A 19,069-nucleotide genomic window follows, 5' to 3' on the forward strand; every position below is an offset into this window, starting at 1 on the left:
CCGAGGGCATCCCCGCCCTCCTGGGTCCTGCTCCAACTCCCTGCGAGCCCCTTTCCGCCCGCCCGGGAAGGTTGGTGCAGCTCCTGCTCCTCCGGGACGGGGCTCTCCTGTCCTGGGGACACTCGCCCCGGCCTCAGCCCGGCTCCTCGCGGGGCCCCTCCCCCTCGGAGGCCTTTTGTTCCTTTATCTCTTTTTCCCCGTCTTCCTACCTTGATAGAAGCGCGAACTCTTCTCACTGTAGCATTCCAGCTGGTCTCTCTTTACATCTCAGGCCGAATTCGTAGTTTTTCAGGATGGTTTGAAGGTTATCTAGGTAATTTGGTGGGGACAGGTGATTTGGGGACCCTGCTCTTCCGCCATCTTGCCCCTCCCCTGTTTCAAAAAATAAATTTATTATAAAAAAAAAGAACTATGGTGAAGTGTGAGGAGGCAATATGAAGGAAGACCATGAGGCCTATGGAGAAGGTAGGTAACAGGTACAGGCAAGCCATCCAGGCTTGCCTCCAGGCATTGCAACCTCATTCTTGTCAGACTACTGAATATCATATTCTCCCCATTACTCCAATGGAGGAGCCAATTATATCTTTCATCTTCCTACAGATTGTGAAGTTCTTCCTTTGGGCACAGAATCAGGCCTTCAATGAGCACTGAATTTGACATGTCATACACGTTGACATGTTGTCCCTGAGGGAAGTTCATTAAAGATTCAGTGTCTTAAGGTTTTATTTGGTGGCTGGTCATACAGGCACCCTTTGCTTGACACATTCCCAAATTCCAGACTCCCAGAAGGAAAGCAGGCATTCAGCATAAACCATATTGTTTCTACAAACAGTTTAGGCACAGTGAGCTTCTTACTACTTAGGGAATGGTGGGAATCCTCTCAAAACTGAAGTTTCCAGATGCCAGCCAACAGCCAACCTTGTAGGCAGGCCTTTCTATGAAGAGCAGTCTCAGGTCTGCTATGTCAACTCCTTTTGCACATTAGCTCAGCTTCAGATTTTTTTGTGGAGTTGGCTAAGTGCCATCTTTACAGACCTACATATAAGGTGCAGGAGTGGTGGTCTTTATCATAGCTCTATTTATTCTGCAAAATTTAGACAGATCCTGTAGGATGATAGTGGACTAAGGCAAATTCAACTAAGTAGTAGCTCTGATTAGATACTGTGACAGATATGTATCTTTGCTAGAGCAGGTTAACGTGGCTATGTGTACATGGTAGGCGACTACCTATCTGGCGGGCACATGACTTTCCATCCCCGTAAGAAAACAAGATCACAAACAGTTTACATTCACATGGAATGAACAGGCCATCTAACTTTCTTGCTTCTGTTAATACAATTGAAAAAGACCTAGACCAGGTAGACATTCTACAGAAAATCACTTAGGTCACTAACACTGATGTATTGGATTATGTTAATCCGATGGAATGAGCAAGATGTGACTAGTAAATCTGAGGTCTTGATAAAGTACATGTGCTCTAGAGGGTGAGATAAAACCCATCAGTAAAATTTGGTGGGAGGAATGCCCAGGGAACAGAAGAATGCTAGAACATCCCCTCTAAGGTAAAAAACAAATTATTACAACCTGTATCTCTCACTAAGAAGAAGGAAGCACAATGCCTAACAGGCCTCTTTGGGTTTTGAAGGGAGCACATTTCACACCTAAAAATACTGTTCTCAGCTATTATACTGGGTGACATGAAAGGCTGCCAGTTTTGAATGAGGCCCAAGCAGAAAGGGCTCTAATGGCACATCCATATTGTGGTAAAAGCAGGTTTTCCACGTGGGTCATCTAACCTAGCAGACCCTATGATATTAGAGTTATTGGTAGAGGGAAAAAATACAGAAGAAATTAAAGCAAAACCATAGTACATATACTCATTTTTCTTTACTCATTTTATTGAGTAACTGTATAAAAACCACATACAAATACATTACTGGAAAAGTTACTTTATTTTTTCAAATGAATAATGGATTCTTTACTCCTCAATCATTTCTATAGTGTTTTATCTTTTTATTAAAACTAAATATTTATTTTAATACATTTCATCTTTTCTCAAAGACTGTGGTATAACTATGATTATCTTTAGCAACCAGAGTCTATTTTCAGCGACTTAAACTTGATATGGAGAAAAATGCCATGTCAAGTCTTTTGTACTTGATTTGGTGCTGAGGTTGAACCGGTGTATTGGTTTGTGCCAGGATCCAGAGGCTACCCCAAGCTTGAAAGCAAAGTGAAACCTCTAGGCTGGCCTTCGCTGCTTGTGGAACCTGTGGATGGGGGTGACTGGTTTGCTCTGCACAGGACAGTTTCTCCCTGGGCTAGGCTGGAGTATCTGGAACAGAGGACTGAGGTATTTACTGTGTCCAGGCATTTGTTTAGGGTGGCAGGTGAGGAGAACCCTATTTCTTACGTCAGATTTCTGTTAGCAATCATTTCTCCACAAGAATAAAGAGCAATGGATAGCTCTGGGTCCTCGATGACACCAATATTTGTTCTGTTACCTCTCAGTGATATTAAGACCAATGACAAAGAAGAGAGGGCTGAATTCACTGTGAACACAAGTGGTAAAAGTGACTGTGGCAACTGTGATCATGACACAAACGGGGCTGTGACTCTTGGAAAGGTTTCCTGGGCTGGAGTTTCTCTAACTGGTCAGCAGACGGCTAGAATGTGGACAGATTGTGTTTGGACCAGTCCTACTTTTCTCCACTGTCCACTGACTTTAATTTTTATACTCAAAATAGTCTCCATCTCTATCACAGTATCTCTATAAAACCTAAGATCATACCCAAACTTCCCCTTAGAATGTCCATAAAGAATTCAAAATTAAATAACTAAAATAAATAATGGGTAGCTGATGAAATTTTTTTTCTAGGTAGTAAAAAGATACGACCTTACTGTTTCTTCTTAACATAATGCTGACCTCTGAAATGTGGAAAGGTTCCCATTCAAAGGGAAGGTTTGGAATCCTACATAAAAATATAACATGCATTTACACACAGAAAATTCTTGAATACAAAGAAAAGTTAAGTGACCATATCCTTGCTGATATTAATATAATGCAAATAAAATATCCATGAGCATTTGAGCACAAAATGCAATTCATTTCTCATTAACACACTGAAACAACTGATAATCATATTCTAACGTACTATTGCATAGACATCAGAATGAGGTTTGAATACGTACATACTCTTCAAAGTAGAATTTGACGTTGGGCTGGTAATTCTTATTCTAATCTATTGTATTTATGACTCTTAATTTCACTGTTTTTTATAAGAAGTTAGGAGAAAAGGTAAATTTCTGATACTTGGATCAAAAAATAGCTAAAGGTTCTTCTTTTGTATATTCAGTAGGAAGCTACTCTAAAACTGCTGCTTTACTTTCTTTAAACTAAAGCCTTTGGACAGTATACTCTCCTAATCACAGGAAAATATTCTAACCCTTTCTCCAAATTCTTTTGCAACTGGAAGAACCACAATCATTAGTTTTTAATGATTCTACCTACATTTTATATTTTAGAAATGTCATCAATATTACTTTCTGTAAAATACAGAACATTAAAAATATTCAGCTAGTACTAGCATCTAGATTTTGGAGATATTCCTTTATAATGAAACAAAATGTTCAGAACAACTGCCAGCAACCAACCATGTAAAAACCAGATTTATGACCCTTTTTTGCTTCTTAAATGTATACAGGTTTACATCAAAGTGCTCCTAGAGCAGAGGAATGATGTACCATACTGAAAAACTGCGACCTTGTCAGAGGTCTTCTCAACTTGGCTCTGAACAACTTTAAGAGCCAACAGATTTGTACCATATGCTATTCTCAGGGTCAGTATTATGGGATGTCAAGTAAAAAAAAAATTGGTATTACTGATAACAAAAATATCTTGGATTGGATCAAGATAGACATACGTTAGAAATGAATTCTGCTTTATAGTAAAATACATTTAAAGTATAATTCAATGAACTTACCATAAAGTATACGTAAGTAAAGGTACTCCTTTGAAGTCAAAAATCTGATGCTGCTGAAGGAGAGTCCAGTTCCTATTACCATTGCTGAATATGGCTAATTTGATATCATTTCCTAAGTTCTGTGGATTCTTCTTGATCTTTTAACATCTTACGATAGTGACCTGGCACTAGTTTAGCTCTATAAAAACATAATTGCCATAAATCACACAAAACATAACTAGCACACATTTCTGTACATCTTCAAAAAAAAATCTTTGGGTAACAACTAAATAAATAATGCTACAGAAGATCCAAAGAAGCACTCTAAATGATGGATAGTATTTAATGATGGTAAATGAGAATTATTTTCTAAATAGCTGTAGCAATGTTAATTTTAGGTAGAACATAACATGGAATTATTTCATGAAATATAGTCTCTTTTTATGCTTTCCTGACAACACTCCCAACAGAAAGCTTCCAGTCTATTTGCTGTTTCTTGGCTGATGAGACATTCATCTTTTAATTCCCTGATCGTCTTCCTCAATGATTTTTGGAAACGTTTTTCTCGGTCTAAAACATTCCGCAGACTTTTCTTGGTATCCTCTAGCTCGCGGATCACATGATCTAATTTATGCTTAAGTTTCTTTGGACTGTCCATTACACTGTAGCTATGTTCCTAAAAACATAAACACCAAGTTATTAAACCAGAGAGACAAGTAGTTACATAAAAGCTTATAGCTAGCTCTCAGCTGTTTCTCCATTTATAATGCTTAGGTATCTTTAACTTGGCAACACTTAGAGGTTTAAAGAACACAGGGACAAGATGGGGGTAGAAGCAATATTTTGGCTGCTAAGAGCCTCCCTCCTTCATCTAAGGCTAGATGTAATATGAGGGTACAGAATCTATGGATGGGAAGTACTGCTAATTGGGGCTAAGTATCTGCTATCAACAAGACATTTGTAATAACTATATATGGCTTTTTATTCCACGGGTGTGGGGCTGCTAAGTTTAAGCTTTACCTATCAACAAATATTCAGTTGTTAAACTTTGAACTATTTTATTTTATTTTGATGAATATTTGTTTTATTTTTTAAAAAAGTTTTTTTTTTTTTTTTAAAGATTTTATTCATCCATTCATGAAAGACACACACACACAGAGAAGCAGAGACACAGGCAGAGGGAGAAGTAGGCTCCATGCAGGGAGCCTGATGGGGACCCGATCCCGAGTCTCCAGGATCATGTCCTGGGCTGAAGGCAGGTGTTAAACCTCTATGCCACCTGGGCTGCCCTATTTTTAAAAGAAGATTTTATTTATTTATTTACGACAGACACAGAGTGAAAGAGGCAGAGACAGAGGCAGAGGGAGAAGCAGGCTTCCCTACGGGGAGCCTGATGTGGGACTTGATCCCAGGACCATCCCGGGACCGCAGGATCACGCCCTGAGCTGAAGGCAGATGTTCAACCGCTGAGCCAGCCACCAGGTGTCCCATGAATATTTGTTTTAAAGAAGATGACAGAAAAGGAGCCCTAGGGCTGGTCCTCAGGCTGAGTGTTATATATTTAGAGAGAACTCTGGTTTGGGGTTTTAGAGAGAATTGAAGCTCTCTCGATATTTATTATGGTTATGCTTAAGTTTGCTGGGTATACTTTTTTTCATTTGAAAATAGGGAAAGTAACACTGACATATCTTAAAAAGCTACTATAAAATAATTTTGAAAAGCTGTTAATATTAAAATTAGTAAAGAGGACTTTGCTTCTAGCCAAGATAAAATAACAGAATTGGGACACCTGGGTAGCTCAGTGGTTGAGCGTCTGCCTTTGGCTCCGGGCATGATCCCAGGGTCCTAGGATGGAGTCCAGCATTGGGCTCCTTGTGTGGAGCCTGCTTCTCCCTCTGACTGTGTCTCTGCCTCTCTGTCTCTGTGTCTCTCATGAATAAATAATTTTTTTTTAAAAAAAGAAATAACAGAGAATGAATTGCTTATCTAAAAAAACCCAACACGTGGCTAAAAGCCATAAAAAAATGTTGTGCAGATATCCGACATCAGTCAAGGAAGGCAGCAATCCTAGAGGGATGGGAAACTAAGAGGTGAGCCTTATGGCCAACCACCCAGCTTACTGCTTTGAGAGAGAGTGTATGCCTCATTGCAAGGAGGGGAAACCTAGGCAGAGCTTGGTAGACTGAGATTGTCCAAAGTGTCCAGAAAAACCAAGGTGGCTTCAGTTCAGTTCACAGGAGAAAGTACTAGAGGACAGAGAGAACTCTGAAGATCCTTACATGTTCCACACAGGTAGGAAACTGCTCATGGCTGGGAAAAGAATGACCAGAAAAGACCAGGAATGCCCTGTGCTCAGAGGGCATGGCCACTATTCCCACCCCTGCCAGATTAGAATATGTAAAGATTCATGGGGGCACTGAAGAGTATACAGAAGGGTCTTGCTGCCATAGTGGAAAAAAATAGCCCTAGACCAAATACTCTTCTAGTCCTGCTTAACAAACAAAACCTGAAAGGATATAACTTTGTGGTATCCCAGAACAAAGCCCAAACAGGATACAAAAATATCCAGCATCCAGCAAAGTAAAATCCACAAGGTGACACACACCATTAATCAGGTATGCAAAGAAACAGGACAACACAAGCTATCATAAAAGATAAGAAAGGGAGACAGAACATGAAAGACTCCTAACTCTGGGAAACGAACTAGGGGTGGTGGAAGGGGAGGTGGGCAGTGGGAGGGGGTGACTGGGTGGTGGGCACTGAGGTGGGCACTTGACAGGATGAGCACTGGGTGTTATTCTGCATGTTGACAAATTGAGCACCAATAAAAAATAAATTTATTAAAAAAAAAGAAAGAAAAATCCTAAAGCTAAACAAAATAAATAAATAAAGATAAACCAGTCAATGGAAACTAACCCGGAATTGACATAAATGTTGGAATTAGCAGACAAAGGAATTATGAAAGCTATTAATGTTGTATTCTATATTTTCAAAAATTAGGTAGAGACATAAAAGATATAAAAAAGAATCAGGACATCTAGAGATAAATCTACAATGTGTGAGGTGAAAAATACATTGGAGGGAATTAATGGCAGATTAGTGAAGGTGAAGATACAGCAATATGAACTATCCAGGATAGACTACGAGAGAAAAAGGAATCCAGAAAAACAAAACCAGAAAAATATCCAAAAAATTAGCAGAGCACAAGTGACTGGTAGTAAGACTCAAATAGCCTAATATACATTAAATCAGGGTCCTTGAAGGAATGGAAAGAAAAGTTGAGGTAGAATGAAATATCTGAAGAGTCCATGGCCAAGATTTGTCCTAGTTTGATGAAAACCAAAATCCCACAGATAAAGAACCTCAAAAATCCTAAGTACAAGAAATATGAGGAAAACTAAACTAAGGTATATTATAATCAAATTATTCAAACCATTGGGAAAGAAAAATTCTTAAAAACAAAGAAAAAAAGAAATGTTAGGTATAGGGAATAAAGATGACAGATTTTTCATTAGAAACAATGCCTGTGAGGATACAGTGGAGCAACATCTCTGAAGAACTAAAAACAAAACGAAACAAATCTCCAAAACTATCAACTGAAGAAATCTTTCAAAAATGAAGACTAAATAACGACTCCCTTCAGAAATATTAAAGCTGAAAGAATTCGTCACCAGCATAGCTGCACTGTAAGAAATGTTAAAGTCCTTTAGACAGAATGATACCAGATAGACACATTGGACTTACACCAAGGAATGAAAAACCCTGGCAATGGCCACTTACATGGGTAATGTATACAATTTTTTTCTGATTATTTATATCTCTTTAAAAGATAATTTATTGTTAAAACAAAAATGGTAACAATGCAGTGTGGGGTTTATAGCATATGTAAAAGTGAAATATATGATAGCAATAACACAAAAACTGGGAGAAGGGAAATGAGAGTATTGTAAGATTCTTATACTATATGTTATATGGAATAATATCACTTGAATATAGCCTTTGATAATTTAAAGAGGAATGCTATAGATTCAAAAGCAATTACTAAAACAAAACAAAAAGTTATAGCTAATAAGTCAAAAAAGGGATATAAAATGGAAACAAAAATTTCAATCCAAAGGAAAAAAAAAAGGCAAAAAAAGAACAAAATGGGAACAAAGAACAAATGGAACAAGTAGAAAACAAGATGACAGATTTAAACCAAACAATAACAATAAACATATTAAGTGTAAATGGTCTAAATAATCTGATTAAAAGGCTGAAATTAGGGATGCCTGAGTGGCTCAGTGGTTGGGCATTTGTCTTTGGCTTAGACCATGATCCCAGGTCCTGGGATCAAGTCCTGTGTCAGGCTCCCCACGGTGAGCCTGCTTCTGCCTCTGCCTGTGTCTCTGCCTCTCTCTCTGTGTCTCTCATGAATAAATAAAATCTTTTTAAAAAGGCTGAAATTATCAGATTAAATTAAAAAAATCAAGACCCAAAAGTATAAAGTGCACTTCAAAGCAAACTAAATAGGTTGAAAGTAAAAGAGTGGAAAAAGATACAGATCTTCCGCCACTTATGATGAGTTTCACAAGGCCTATTTTATAATAAAGTGTTGAATATCTTATGTAATTTATTGAATACTGTTATTGGAAGTAAAAAAAAAAATAGTTGTATGGGCCCAGAATGGTTCTAATATAACTAATCATATTAACAAACTAAAAACCCCCCACATGATCTCAATAGATACAGAAAAAATACTTGACAAAACCAACATTCACTTTTGATAAAAAGTCTCAGCAAACTAGGAACAGAAAGACACTTTTTCAACCTGATAAAATGCATTTATGAAAAACCTACAGTTAACATTGTATTTAGTGGTGAAAGACTGAATGCCTGCTTCTTAAAATCAGGAGCAAAGCCAGGAGATCCGTTCTCAATTCTTCTATTCAGCACAACCCTGGAAGTTCAAAGCAGTGCAATAAAGCAAGAAAAAGAAGTAAGAGGCATCCATATTGGAAAGGAAGAATTAAAACTGTCTTTAATGACAGACAACACGATTATGTAGAAAACCTAACAGACTCTACAAAAAAGCTTTTATAATTAAAATGTGAGTTTAGCAAGTTTGCCAATACAAGATAAGCATACAAAAATAAACTTCCATATATTATAAGAAAAAACAAAACAAAACAACACCATTTATAATGGCATCCAATCACATACAATAGTTAGGGATAAATCTGACAAAGTTAAAGAATGGTATATTGAAAACTACAAAGCATTACTGAGAGAAGTTAAACTTAAATAAAGGTGAGATATAATGAGTTCACAGGTTCAAGGACTTAAGATAGTTTCCTTACAATGTCAATTCTTTCCTCAAAGGAATCAGTAGATTCAACACAATCCCAGTTAAAACTCCAGCAGGAGTTTTTATAGAAATTGCTACAAAGTGATTCTAAAATTCACATGAAAATGCAAAAGATCTAGAATATTCAAACAACTTTGAAAAATTACAAAGTTGGAAGACAAACACTGCCTGATTTCAAGAATTATTATAAAGCTATAGCAACCAACAAAGTAAAAAGATCTGGATTCTAGGTCTAGCTGTAACATGAATATGCAATGAGGCAAATAATCATGCAAGCTTGAAAACTCTGTATGAGTATAACCGTTCTTTAAGAAAACCTAAAGAACTAACTATATTTTTTATTATAGTTCCATGTAGAAAATATAGTACCCAAAAGGAGAAATTAATTATTGCCTTTTTCTTGGTAAAAATACCTGTGTGAAAACACTCTTTGAACTAAGTATGTAACCAAAGGATTAACTACCTCTATATTAATATTGTATTATAATGGCCCTGGGAAACATTATAATGGCCCTGGGAAACAGTATTATTTTGGGACATTACATCTATATTAAAAAACCTCAAATACCTAAGCCTCTAGTTTAGTCTTAGTGGAAAAGGCATATTATCTTAAAAATATTAACATTAGGTCAGTAAGTAATTTTACTTACAAAAATGAACTGGGATTGGAATTCTTCAGGACATGAGGAAAGACCAACAAACTGGTGATTGTGGTGTGTGACTGGAAGAGTTTTGAGGGTGAAGTTTTTTCTACAATGAAGTTTTTCTCTTTTCCCCTGTTAAGAAGAGTTAATAAAAATCATTATAGATACTTCTGTCCTTTCTTAAATTTTTATTCCTTCTTAACTTTGTCTAGTGGAATACAATATTTCTTTTCATGGAAACTGCTTGAAAAGCTCAGTAAAATTTAAATTTCTGAGATTAGTTTAAAGGAACTTCTAGAAAATAACTCTAAAGTTCATCTAGAAACACAAATTTTCCTAAAATAAGAGTGTGATTGAGAAAGAATGTCTTACCACATATTAAAGATATATTACTCATTAACAACAGCTAATATAGTGTGCTACTCTTTTTTTTTATTTTTTTTTATTTTTTTTATTTTTATTTTTTTTTTATAAATTAGTTTTTATTGGTGTTCAATTTACCAACATACAGAATAACACCCAGTGCTCATCCCGTCAAGTGTCCCCCTCCGTGCCCGTCACCCATTCACCCCCACCCCCCGCCCTCCTCCCCTTCCACCACCCCTAGTTCATTTCCCAGAGTTAGAAGTCTTTATGTTCTGTGTCCCTTTCTGATATCTCCCACACATTTCTTCTCCCTTCCCTTATATTCCCCTTCACTATTATTCATATTCCCCAAATGAGTGAGAACATACACTGTTTGTCCTTCTCCGATTGACTTACTTCACTCAGCATAATACCCTCCTACTCTCTTAAAGATGAGACGGAGAAATCTAGAAATAGATCAGGTAGCTTAAAATGTTTCAGGATAAAAAATGGCAATCTAAGTAAGTGGAGAAAACCTGGGACACCTGGGTGGCTTGGTCAGTTTTTGGTTTTGGCTCAAGTCAGGATCTCAGGGTTGTTAAAGAATAAGCTCTGCCTTGGGCTCTGTGCTCAGCAGGGAGTCTGCTTCTCCTCCTCTGCGCTTCCCCCACTTTGCCCATGTATGGGCATGCCTGCTCTCTCCCTCTCAAATAAATAAAAACTTAAAAAAAAAACAAATAAAAACTTTAAAAAAGTAAGAAACGCAATACAGAAGAAATGATATAAATCATGCAAAAAATGAACTAATTAAGGTTATATCCTTTATATACAATGAATCATGCTGAAATTCTAGTACTGAAAATTTATGTAAAAACGAAAATCCTTAGGAACTAGAAAAAAAGGTAATCTTTATATTATCTTAGGGTGGGGAAGGCTAAAGTCAGATAATTCAATTGAAAATATAGAATTGACTATTTAAAAGAGACATCTGAATTTCAAGCAAAACAAAAAAAACAACCTGATCATTAGGACTAAAGGCAACAAAAAGGAACTGCCACACAGATGGCAGTTAAATGATCCCTATCTTCAACAAACAGCGTTTTTACATGTAGGTTAGAAAAAAGATGAAAATAGATGAGGACCTCAATATAAGTAACTCACAAAAGAAAATATATGAATGTGTAATAAACACATAAAAAATGTTGAGACCATATTAAAAATATGTTAAAACAATAAAATGTCATTTTAACTGTCAGTTTTAACAGAGGTTAAAAACACAACTTACTCTGAGGATTAGGGTGGATCGAACCTTCCATGTATAGGTAATAGGGGAATAGATTGGTACAAGTTTCCCCTTGGGCCTTTGGGGCTCTGTATCAAAAGAAAAGGCTTTAAAAATGAATATAATCTTTGATTCAACAATTTTATTTCCAGGAATTTAGTTTGAGGAAATAAGGATATATACAAAGATTCACCTAGAATAATGTTCATCACAACACTATTTAAAATAGCAAGTGATGATAATCTAGATACAACAGTGATCAGTTACATAAACCACTGTTCATACATAAAATCAATTGCTACATGGTCATTTTTAAATGCTGCATAAAATTGATACCACCAGTTACTGACAAGGATATAGAACCAGAAGAACATTTATATGTGGATGATAAGACTACAAATTAGCAAAACCACTTTGGGAAAATGATGGCAATATCTGCTGCAGCTGAACATACACATCCCTGGGACCCAGTAGTTCCTCTTCTAAGAGAATTGAATTACTTTGCAGATATGTGAACCCAAGTGCACCAAAAGGCATGGAGAAAAATACTCATAGTGAAAACAACAACCAAAAATTTATCAATAGGATGGTGAAATTATAACGTAGACAATACTATATTGCAAAGTAAATAAATGGACTACCGTCACATACTACAACATGGATGAATCGCATATAGAAAATGTTGAGCTAGGGATCCCTGGGTGGCACAGCGGTTTAGCGCCTGCCTTTGGCCCAGGGCGCGATCCTGGAGACCCGGGATCGAGTCCCACGTCGGGCTCCCGGTGCATGGAGCCTGATTCTCCCTCTGCCTGTGTCTCTGCTTCTCTCTCTCTCTCTCTGTGTGACTATCATAAATAAATAAAAATTTTAAAAAAAACATTAAAAAAAAGAAAATGTTGAGCTAAAGAATTAGACTGGCTCTATATCACTGACAGTGATATAAGTCAGGATAGTATTTACCTTTGGGGGGTATAGTGACTGGGAAAGAGCATGAAGGAGGCTTCTGGGGTGCTGGTAATATTTTACATCTTGGTTTGAAAAGAGTTACACAAGTGTATTCTCTTTATGACAATTTATTGTTAGGTACATTTATGATGTGTGCACTTTTCCATATGTATGTTATATCTTAGTATAAAGTTTTGTTTAAAAACTAGATGTTCTAAAAAAAAGGATGTTCTGTATAGGTTTCTCTTAAAAATATAGTCTGTAGATCTGCAACACAATTGTGTGGGGTGCTTGTGAAAAAAATGCAGCTTTCTGGACTCCAGCATAGGATTATTTTCTTTTATATTTATTTTATTATTTTATTTACTTTTTAAAGATTTATTTTTTAATTTAGGAGAGTGTGTGAGTGAGGGGAGGGGCAGAGGGAGACAATCTTCACGTAGATTCCCTGCTGAGCATGGAGCCCTACTTACAGCTTGATCTCAAGACCCTGAGATTATGACTTGAGCTGAAACCAGGAGTAGGTTGCTTAACTGACTGAGCCGCCCAGGAGCCCTGGATTATCCATTTTAAACAAGCTCCTTGGATAGTTCTTATGTAGACTAAAGTTGGAAAGCCATTGTTACGGAAAAATATTTAACACCATGGAAAGTAGTAGTTAACAGACTTTGGAGTCACGATGTCTAGGTTCAAATACAGCCTCTGCCATTTAGTAGTTGTGTGACCCTGGAGAAGGTATTCCAGTTCTCTGGACCTAGGTTTCCTCAATAAGTAAAATGAGAGTAATAATAGTATTTATTTCACATGGCAGTTAAGAGGACTGAATGAATTTACATATAAGGTGCTTAGAATAGTGCCTGGTACCTAATAAACACTATATAAATGCTGAGATGAGAGAGAGAGATGAAAGAAAATTAAGAATAAGCAGTTGATCCTTGAACAATGCAGGGTTAATGGCACCAATTCCCTTGCACAGTTGAAAATCTGTGTATCACTGATGACTCTCCCAAAATTTAACTACTAATAGCCTGTTTGTTGACTGGAAGCCTTACTGAAAACACAAATGGTTGATTAACACATATTTTGTTTATATATTCTATATTGTATTCTTACAATAAACTAGAGAGAATGTTATTAAAACCTAAGGAAAAAATACATTTATAGTACTGTACTGTATTTATTGAAAAAAATCTGTGCATAAGCGGAACTATGCATTCAAACTCTGTTGTTCAAGGATCAAATGTACAGTGTAATTATATTTTTGTAATATACAGATAAACTTATATGCAAACATATACATACAAATGACTGGAAAGATATATATCGAAGTGTTAAAAGTATTATCTCTGGATTATATGGTTATTGCTAATTTATTTTTTATTTTTTTACAGTAGGCTTTATGCCCAATGTGGGGCTTAAACTCAGGACCTTGAGATTGAGTCACATGCTCTACTAAAACAGCCAGGCGTCCCTAATTATTCCTTTTTTAAGAAGATTTATGTATTTATTTTAGAGAGAAAGCACAAAAGCATAGGGGAAGGGCAGAGGGAGAGAAAGAAGCAGACTCACTGCTGAGCAGGAAGCACCATGTGGGGCTTGATCCCAGGACTCTGGGATCATGGCCTGAGCTGAGTCAGATGTTCAACTAACTGAGCTACCCAGGCACCCCCAATTATTCTTAATTTTTTTTTTTTGCTTGTTATCATCTAATTTTCTATAATGAAAAACTTTTTTTGTTATAAGGGTATAAATAGTTTGTGAATGTTAGTAACTTATAGTTTAATTATGCCCACATTTTCTAAGGTTTTTAACATTAAAGCTAGAGGGCACTTGCTATAAGGGAAGAAAACTCTTCACAACAATTTGCACAAGATATTGTGCATTTAGGGATCCCTGGGTGGCGTAGTGGTTTAGCGCCTGCCTTTGGTCCAGGGCGCGATCCTGGGGTCCCGGGATCGAATCCCACATCGGGCTCCCGGTGCATGGAGCCTGCTTCTCCCTCTGCCTGTGTCTCTGTCTCTGTCTCTCTCTGTGACTATCATAAATAAATAAAAATTTTAAAAAAATTAAAAAAAAAGATATTGTGCATTTATTAATATGGGAGAGAGTGAGACAGTCTCTACTTGATCACTCAGGCACTGGAATATGACCAAATAAAGACATTGGCACTGTGGCCAAGACCACATAGGTACATTTCTGGGTTACAGACCTTCCTTGGCTTATGATAGGGTTACATAAATTGAAATACTGTGAGTTGAAAAGGCATTGATACACCTAACATACTGAACATAATAATTTACCTTAGCCTACCTTAAACATGCTCAGAACACTTACATTATATAGTTGAGCAAAGTCATCTAAAAGCCTATTTTTATTTTTTTAAGATTTTATTTATTTATTCATGAGAGGGAGAGAGAGAGAGAGAGAGAGAGGAGAGAGAGAGAGGCAGAGACACAGGCAGAGGAAGAAGCAGGCTCCATGCAGGGAGCCCAATGTGGAACTCTATTCCGGGTCTCCAGGATCATGCTCCGGGCTGAAGGTGGCGCTAAACCGCTGAGCCACCCTAAATAAAATAGGGTTGCCCCCTATTTTATTTTTTAAAAGAGTAAGCACGAGGGGCAGCCCTGGTGGCTCAGTGGTTTAGTGCCGCCTTCGGCCCGGGGCCTGATCCTGGAGACCCGGAATCGAGTTCCACATTGGGCTTCCTGCATGGAGCCTGCTTCTCCCTCTGCCTGTGTCACTGCCTCTCTCTCTCTGTATCTCTCATGAATAAATAAATAAAATTAAAAAAAAATAGAGTAAGCACGAAAGCAGGGACAGAGGGAGAGAGAGAATCTGAAGCAGGCTCCATCCCATCTGAGACCATGACCTGAGTCAAAATCGAGAGTCAGACGCTTAACCAACTGAGCCTCTTGGTGCCCCAAGCCTATTTTATAATGAAGTGTTGATATCTCCTGTAATTTATTGAATACTATACTGAAACTGAAAAATAGACTGGTTGTATGGGTACAGAATGGTTGTCAGTGTATTGGTTGTTTACCCTCATGATCACATGGCTGTAGATCACTCCCAAGTCCAGCATCAAGAGAGTATGGTCTTGCATACTGCTAGCCCAGAAAAAGATGAAAATTAAAAATTCAAGGTATGGTTTCTATTGAATGCTTATTGCTTTCATACCATCATAAAATTGAAAATCATAAGTCCAGGACCATCTTACTTCCCTTGTTTCCAGCTGTACTAATATCACAGAAAAAACACCAAATTCAACTGGATTTTACTTATACAATCCTTTTATTTTCTTTTTTTTTATCTCTTCTCTCCTTTCATCCTCCTGTTCGCATCTCTTTGGCTTTTCTTCCTTTCAGTTCTACTTAGGCTTTGGCTCTAAAACTATACTTTGGTTCTGTTAGTCGCTCTGCTCTTGACTTTTGTTTCAGTGTGAGGAGGACTGGCAACTTGGAACTTCAGTTCAACCCTCTTATTTTCCTCCATTGTTTAGATACAAATCCTGAGTTATATGAACTCCTAAAGTCAGTCTCCTTCATCAATCTTAGCAATGTAAAATATTTGAGTGGCTACTGGTACTCCTACTACATATTACAAAAGCTGAAGCAGTAGCTCACAAATATAAAAACTCAAAAAATGGATTTCAAAGAAATAAGTAAACAGTAAAAATGTTAGTTCTTCAGTAGTACCATAAAAAAGGAGTAATGATGGTAAGCAGTGTCTCATAAACAAACCTGCAAGTGAGATGGGGGGTCAAAGATAGAAGGTATGACTCCAGGTTTCAGTTTAATATTTGGAGTACTTCTATCAAAATCTGTCTTCTTAAAATGCCTTGAACACAACACATCTCCTTTTTTAGGCTCCCAAATGCCTGCAGCATTCACATCAAGTCTTTTCATTGCTAACACCCATTTTCTTTTGACGTTTTCATCTGTGGGGAATCTAGAAAAAAATATAAAAAGCATTTTAAAATTAAACACTATTGATAGATATGTGAATTCAAGCTGTGACTATATTGGTTCGTTGATGAGTTTGTTATAACTCTTGGGAAATGGAATATTCAGGAAAGCCATTGTGAATCATGCTTTCAGAACTTTCAGTTTTAATAGGTTTTTCTACCAATAACACTGCAGACATATAGCCTTCATTTCAATTTTCCTCATACTATAAAGAAGAAAAGTTTCAATGGATATTTCAAGCTTATAGGAAGACCTACAACTGGAGGTTTTTCTTCATCTATACATGATAATAACACTTGGGTCTTTTCCTATGTGACGTGATATCCAGAATTTATCCCAGAGGAATAGAGTATCTTGTACTTTCATTCTTCTGTCAGCATCAGAAAGTTATTCACTATAGCATCTAATACATAGTCTATAAATGCTTAGTGAAGGAAGGCAGAGAACAGCTGCAGAGTTTGGAGTTCTAGAGAAAAGAACTATCTTGAGAGATCTGGAAACTAATAACTATCTTTTCACTTTTCCAAGCTGATTCAAATCTCTTTTGGAATAAGGTAAGATATACATATCCATTTTTTATTTCCTCATACCTCGCAAAGTAGTTAGCAACTCTTTCTCTAGTATGTAGCACAAAAGCAGCAAAATAAACTTTTGGCAAATGAATAATTATTAAATCTTATTACTCTTTCTTTCCTTTGCTGTCAGAAGAATGGCTAAAATAGAAAATTAGTAGGATTATCTTGATTTACATGTAATACTGCTAAAGAACCCTTGGTCTGAATTTGTAATTTATATTTTTTCTCTATAACCTAAGTTTGATCTATTTCTAATTAGAAAGACAGAACAGGGCGGGGGGGGGGGGGGCGCTCAGCAGTTTAGAGCCACCTTCAGCCCCAAGGCCTGATCCTGGAGACCAGACCCGGAATCGAGTCCCACGTTGGGCTCCCTGCATGGAGCCTGCTCCTCCCTCTGCCTGTGTCTCTGCCTCGCTCTCTCTGTCTCTCAGGAATAAATAAATAAAATCTAAAAAAAAAAAAAAAAAAAAAAAGAAAGAACATATTTGGGCAAAGATCCTTTCTTCCTTCAGATTGTAAACTCCATATAAACAAAACTGGATTTCTTTGAAGGTCTGTTAAAATGCAAAGTAGGGATCCCTGGGTGGCGCAGCGGTTCAGCGCCTGCCTTTGGCCCAGGGCACGATCCTGGAGACCCAGGACCGAATCCCACGTCAGGCTCCCGGTGCATGGAGCCTGCTTCTCCCTCTGCCTGTGTCTCTGCCTCTCTCTCTCTCTCTCTCTCTCTCTCTGTGTGACTATCATAAATAAAAATTTAAAAAAATGCAAAGTAATGATATTAGAAAAAATGAGCTTCATATTTTTGTTTACTAGCCATGGCAGGTATCTTAAACTTTTAGACTAAATTATAAAAAGGTATCACCGGCACTTCAAATCAACTAAAAAAGCTGTTTAAGGATTTGGGAACCAAAGTTCAAAACTGAAGATTTAAGTGGAACTGTCTTTGGCTTTTTATAAGTCAGAAATACTTGGCTTAACTACTGCAAAATCTTACACGTGAAATGTCAGTCCTTTTAACTTGGAATTTGGCAAGCAGCGGGAAGCGCATCCAATGGCCGAGCAACATTTCACCATGATTTTAGCAAGTCATAACAGAACTGAAAGAAAGTTAAAACGGTAAGAGTTAATACCTTCAAAGCTAAGGCGGACATACTGACTTTTCCCAGCGTGTTTCACGTACCGTGAACTCATGCTAGAAAGCCAAAAGCAAATATTTTGAGACCAGCAGCTTTAAAAGTTTTCCAGGGACTTGGCTCTTCAAAAGGCAAACCGGATTTCACTGCACCCTCTGCGGTCTGACTCCACCTTGCAGGCTTGTACCTTTCCCTTCCGCGGCTTCTTACCGGAACCAGGCCGCAAGGCCTTTACACGCTAACTCCTACAAAACTTTCGGCTCCGTGTTGCTTCATTTTTGTCAAGGGAGCTCTTCCTTGACACTCAGCTTAAATCACATCGCCTCTACATTAGATCTCACGGAACACACTCTTCTGCCTAGCACTTCTCACAGCTGTGATCTTATTTCAGTGATTTTCTGATTAACGTCTTTCTCCCTTACCGGTCTGTGAGTTCCAAGCGGGCATGGTGGGGCGTGTGCTTTTTCTCACTTTTTGTCCAGCGAAGCGTGCGACGTGCGGGCGAAGGTCCGGGCGCCTAGCAGCTGCAGAAGCGGCGCGCGCAGGTACCGGCTCACAGCCCCGCGGACCCGCGGGGCTCAGCCCGTTTTACGAGGTCACAGGTGCGGATGCGGCCGCAGAGCATCCCTTCCTCAGGGGGCCACCAGGCTCCTCCGCGCCGCTGCGGTCCCCCTCGCCTCGAACCGCACCCAAAGTTTGGGCGAGTAGCGGTGGCGGGGGGGGGGCAAGGGGACAGAAGCAGCCTAAGAGTTATTCCCGTTAGCAGCGAAGGCAGCCACTAACGTCGACGACACATTGCGTTTCCCTTCCCTTCCGCCCCCTTGCCCCGGGAGCCGGAAATCCGGCCGCCCCGGGGTCACACGCTCAGTCG

At 38.1% G+C, this 19,069-nt stretch overlaps 1 protein-coding gene across 4 annotated transcripts; it reads right to left on the minus strand.

Annotated features, from left to right (window-relative positions):
• Positions 1-1,933: 1,933 nt before the first annotated feature.
• THAP6 (THAP domain containing 6) lies at positions 1,934-19,009 on the minus strand. 4 transcript variants are annotated; one of them, XM_055313207.1, is made up of 5 exons: positions 18,621-19,009; positions 18,060-18,162; positions 16,266-16,473; positions 9,960-10,085; positions 1,934-4,638 (listed from the first exon to the last, which is right to left on the minus strand). In XM_055313207.1, exons 2-5 carry the CDS (start codon positions 18,137-18,139, stop codon positions 4,384-4,386), a joined length of 669 nt encoding a protein of 222 aa, XP_055169182.1. In that variant the 5' UTR covers positions 18,140-18,162; positions 18,621-19,009; the 3' UTR covers positions 1,934-4,383. The 4 variants fall into 4 exon arrangements, with proteins under 4 accessions (XP_055169182.1, XP_055169183.1, XP_055169184.1 ...); XM_055313208.1 differs by lacking the exon at positions 18,621-19,009 and adding an exon at positions 18,246-18,612; XM_055313209.1 differs by lacking the exon at positions 18,060-18,162.
• Between the last annotated feature and the right edge of the window lie 60 nt (positions 19,010-19,069).

The sequence above is a fragment of the Nyctereutes procyonoides genome, unplaced genomic scaffold (assembly GCF_905146905.1).
Source record: "Nyctereutes procyonoides isolate TBG_1078 unplaced genomic scaffold, NYPRO_anot_genome, whole genome shotgun sequence".
NCBI lineage: Eukaryota > Metazoa > Chordata > Mammalia > Carnivora > Canidae > Nyctereutes > Nyctereutes procyonoides.

Excerpts from the sequence above, each read along its gene's own strand:
- THAP6 (XM_055313207.1), bottom strand. The coding sequence starts at position 18,139 with ATGGTGAAATGTTGCTCGGCCATTGGATGCGCTTCCCGCTGCTTGCCA. Across the intron at positions 16,474-18,059 it reads AAAGGACTGACATTTCACGT|ATTCCCCACAGATGAAAACG; the intron begins GTAAGATTTTGC and ends ATTTTTTTCTAG. Across the intron at positions 4,639-9,959 it reads TCCAATCCCAGTTCATTTTT|GAACATAGCTACAGTGTAAT; the intron begins GTAAGTAAAATT and ends TTATGTTTTTAG.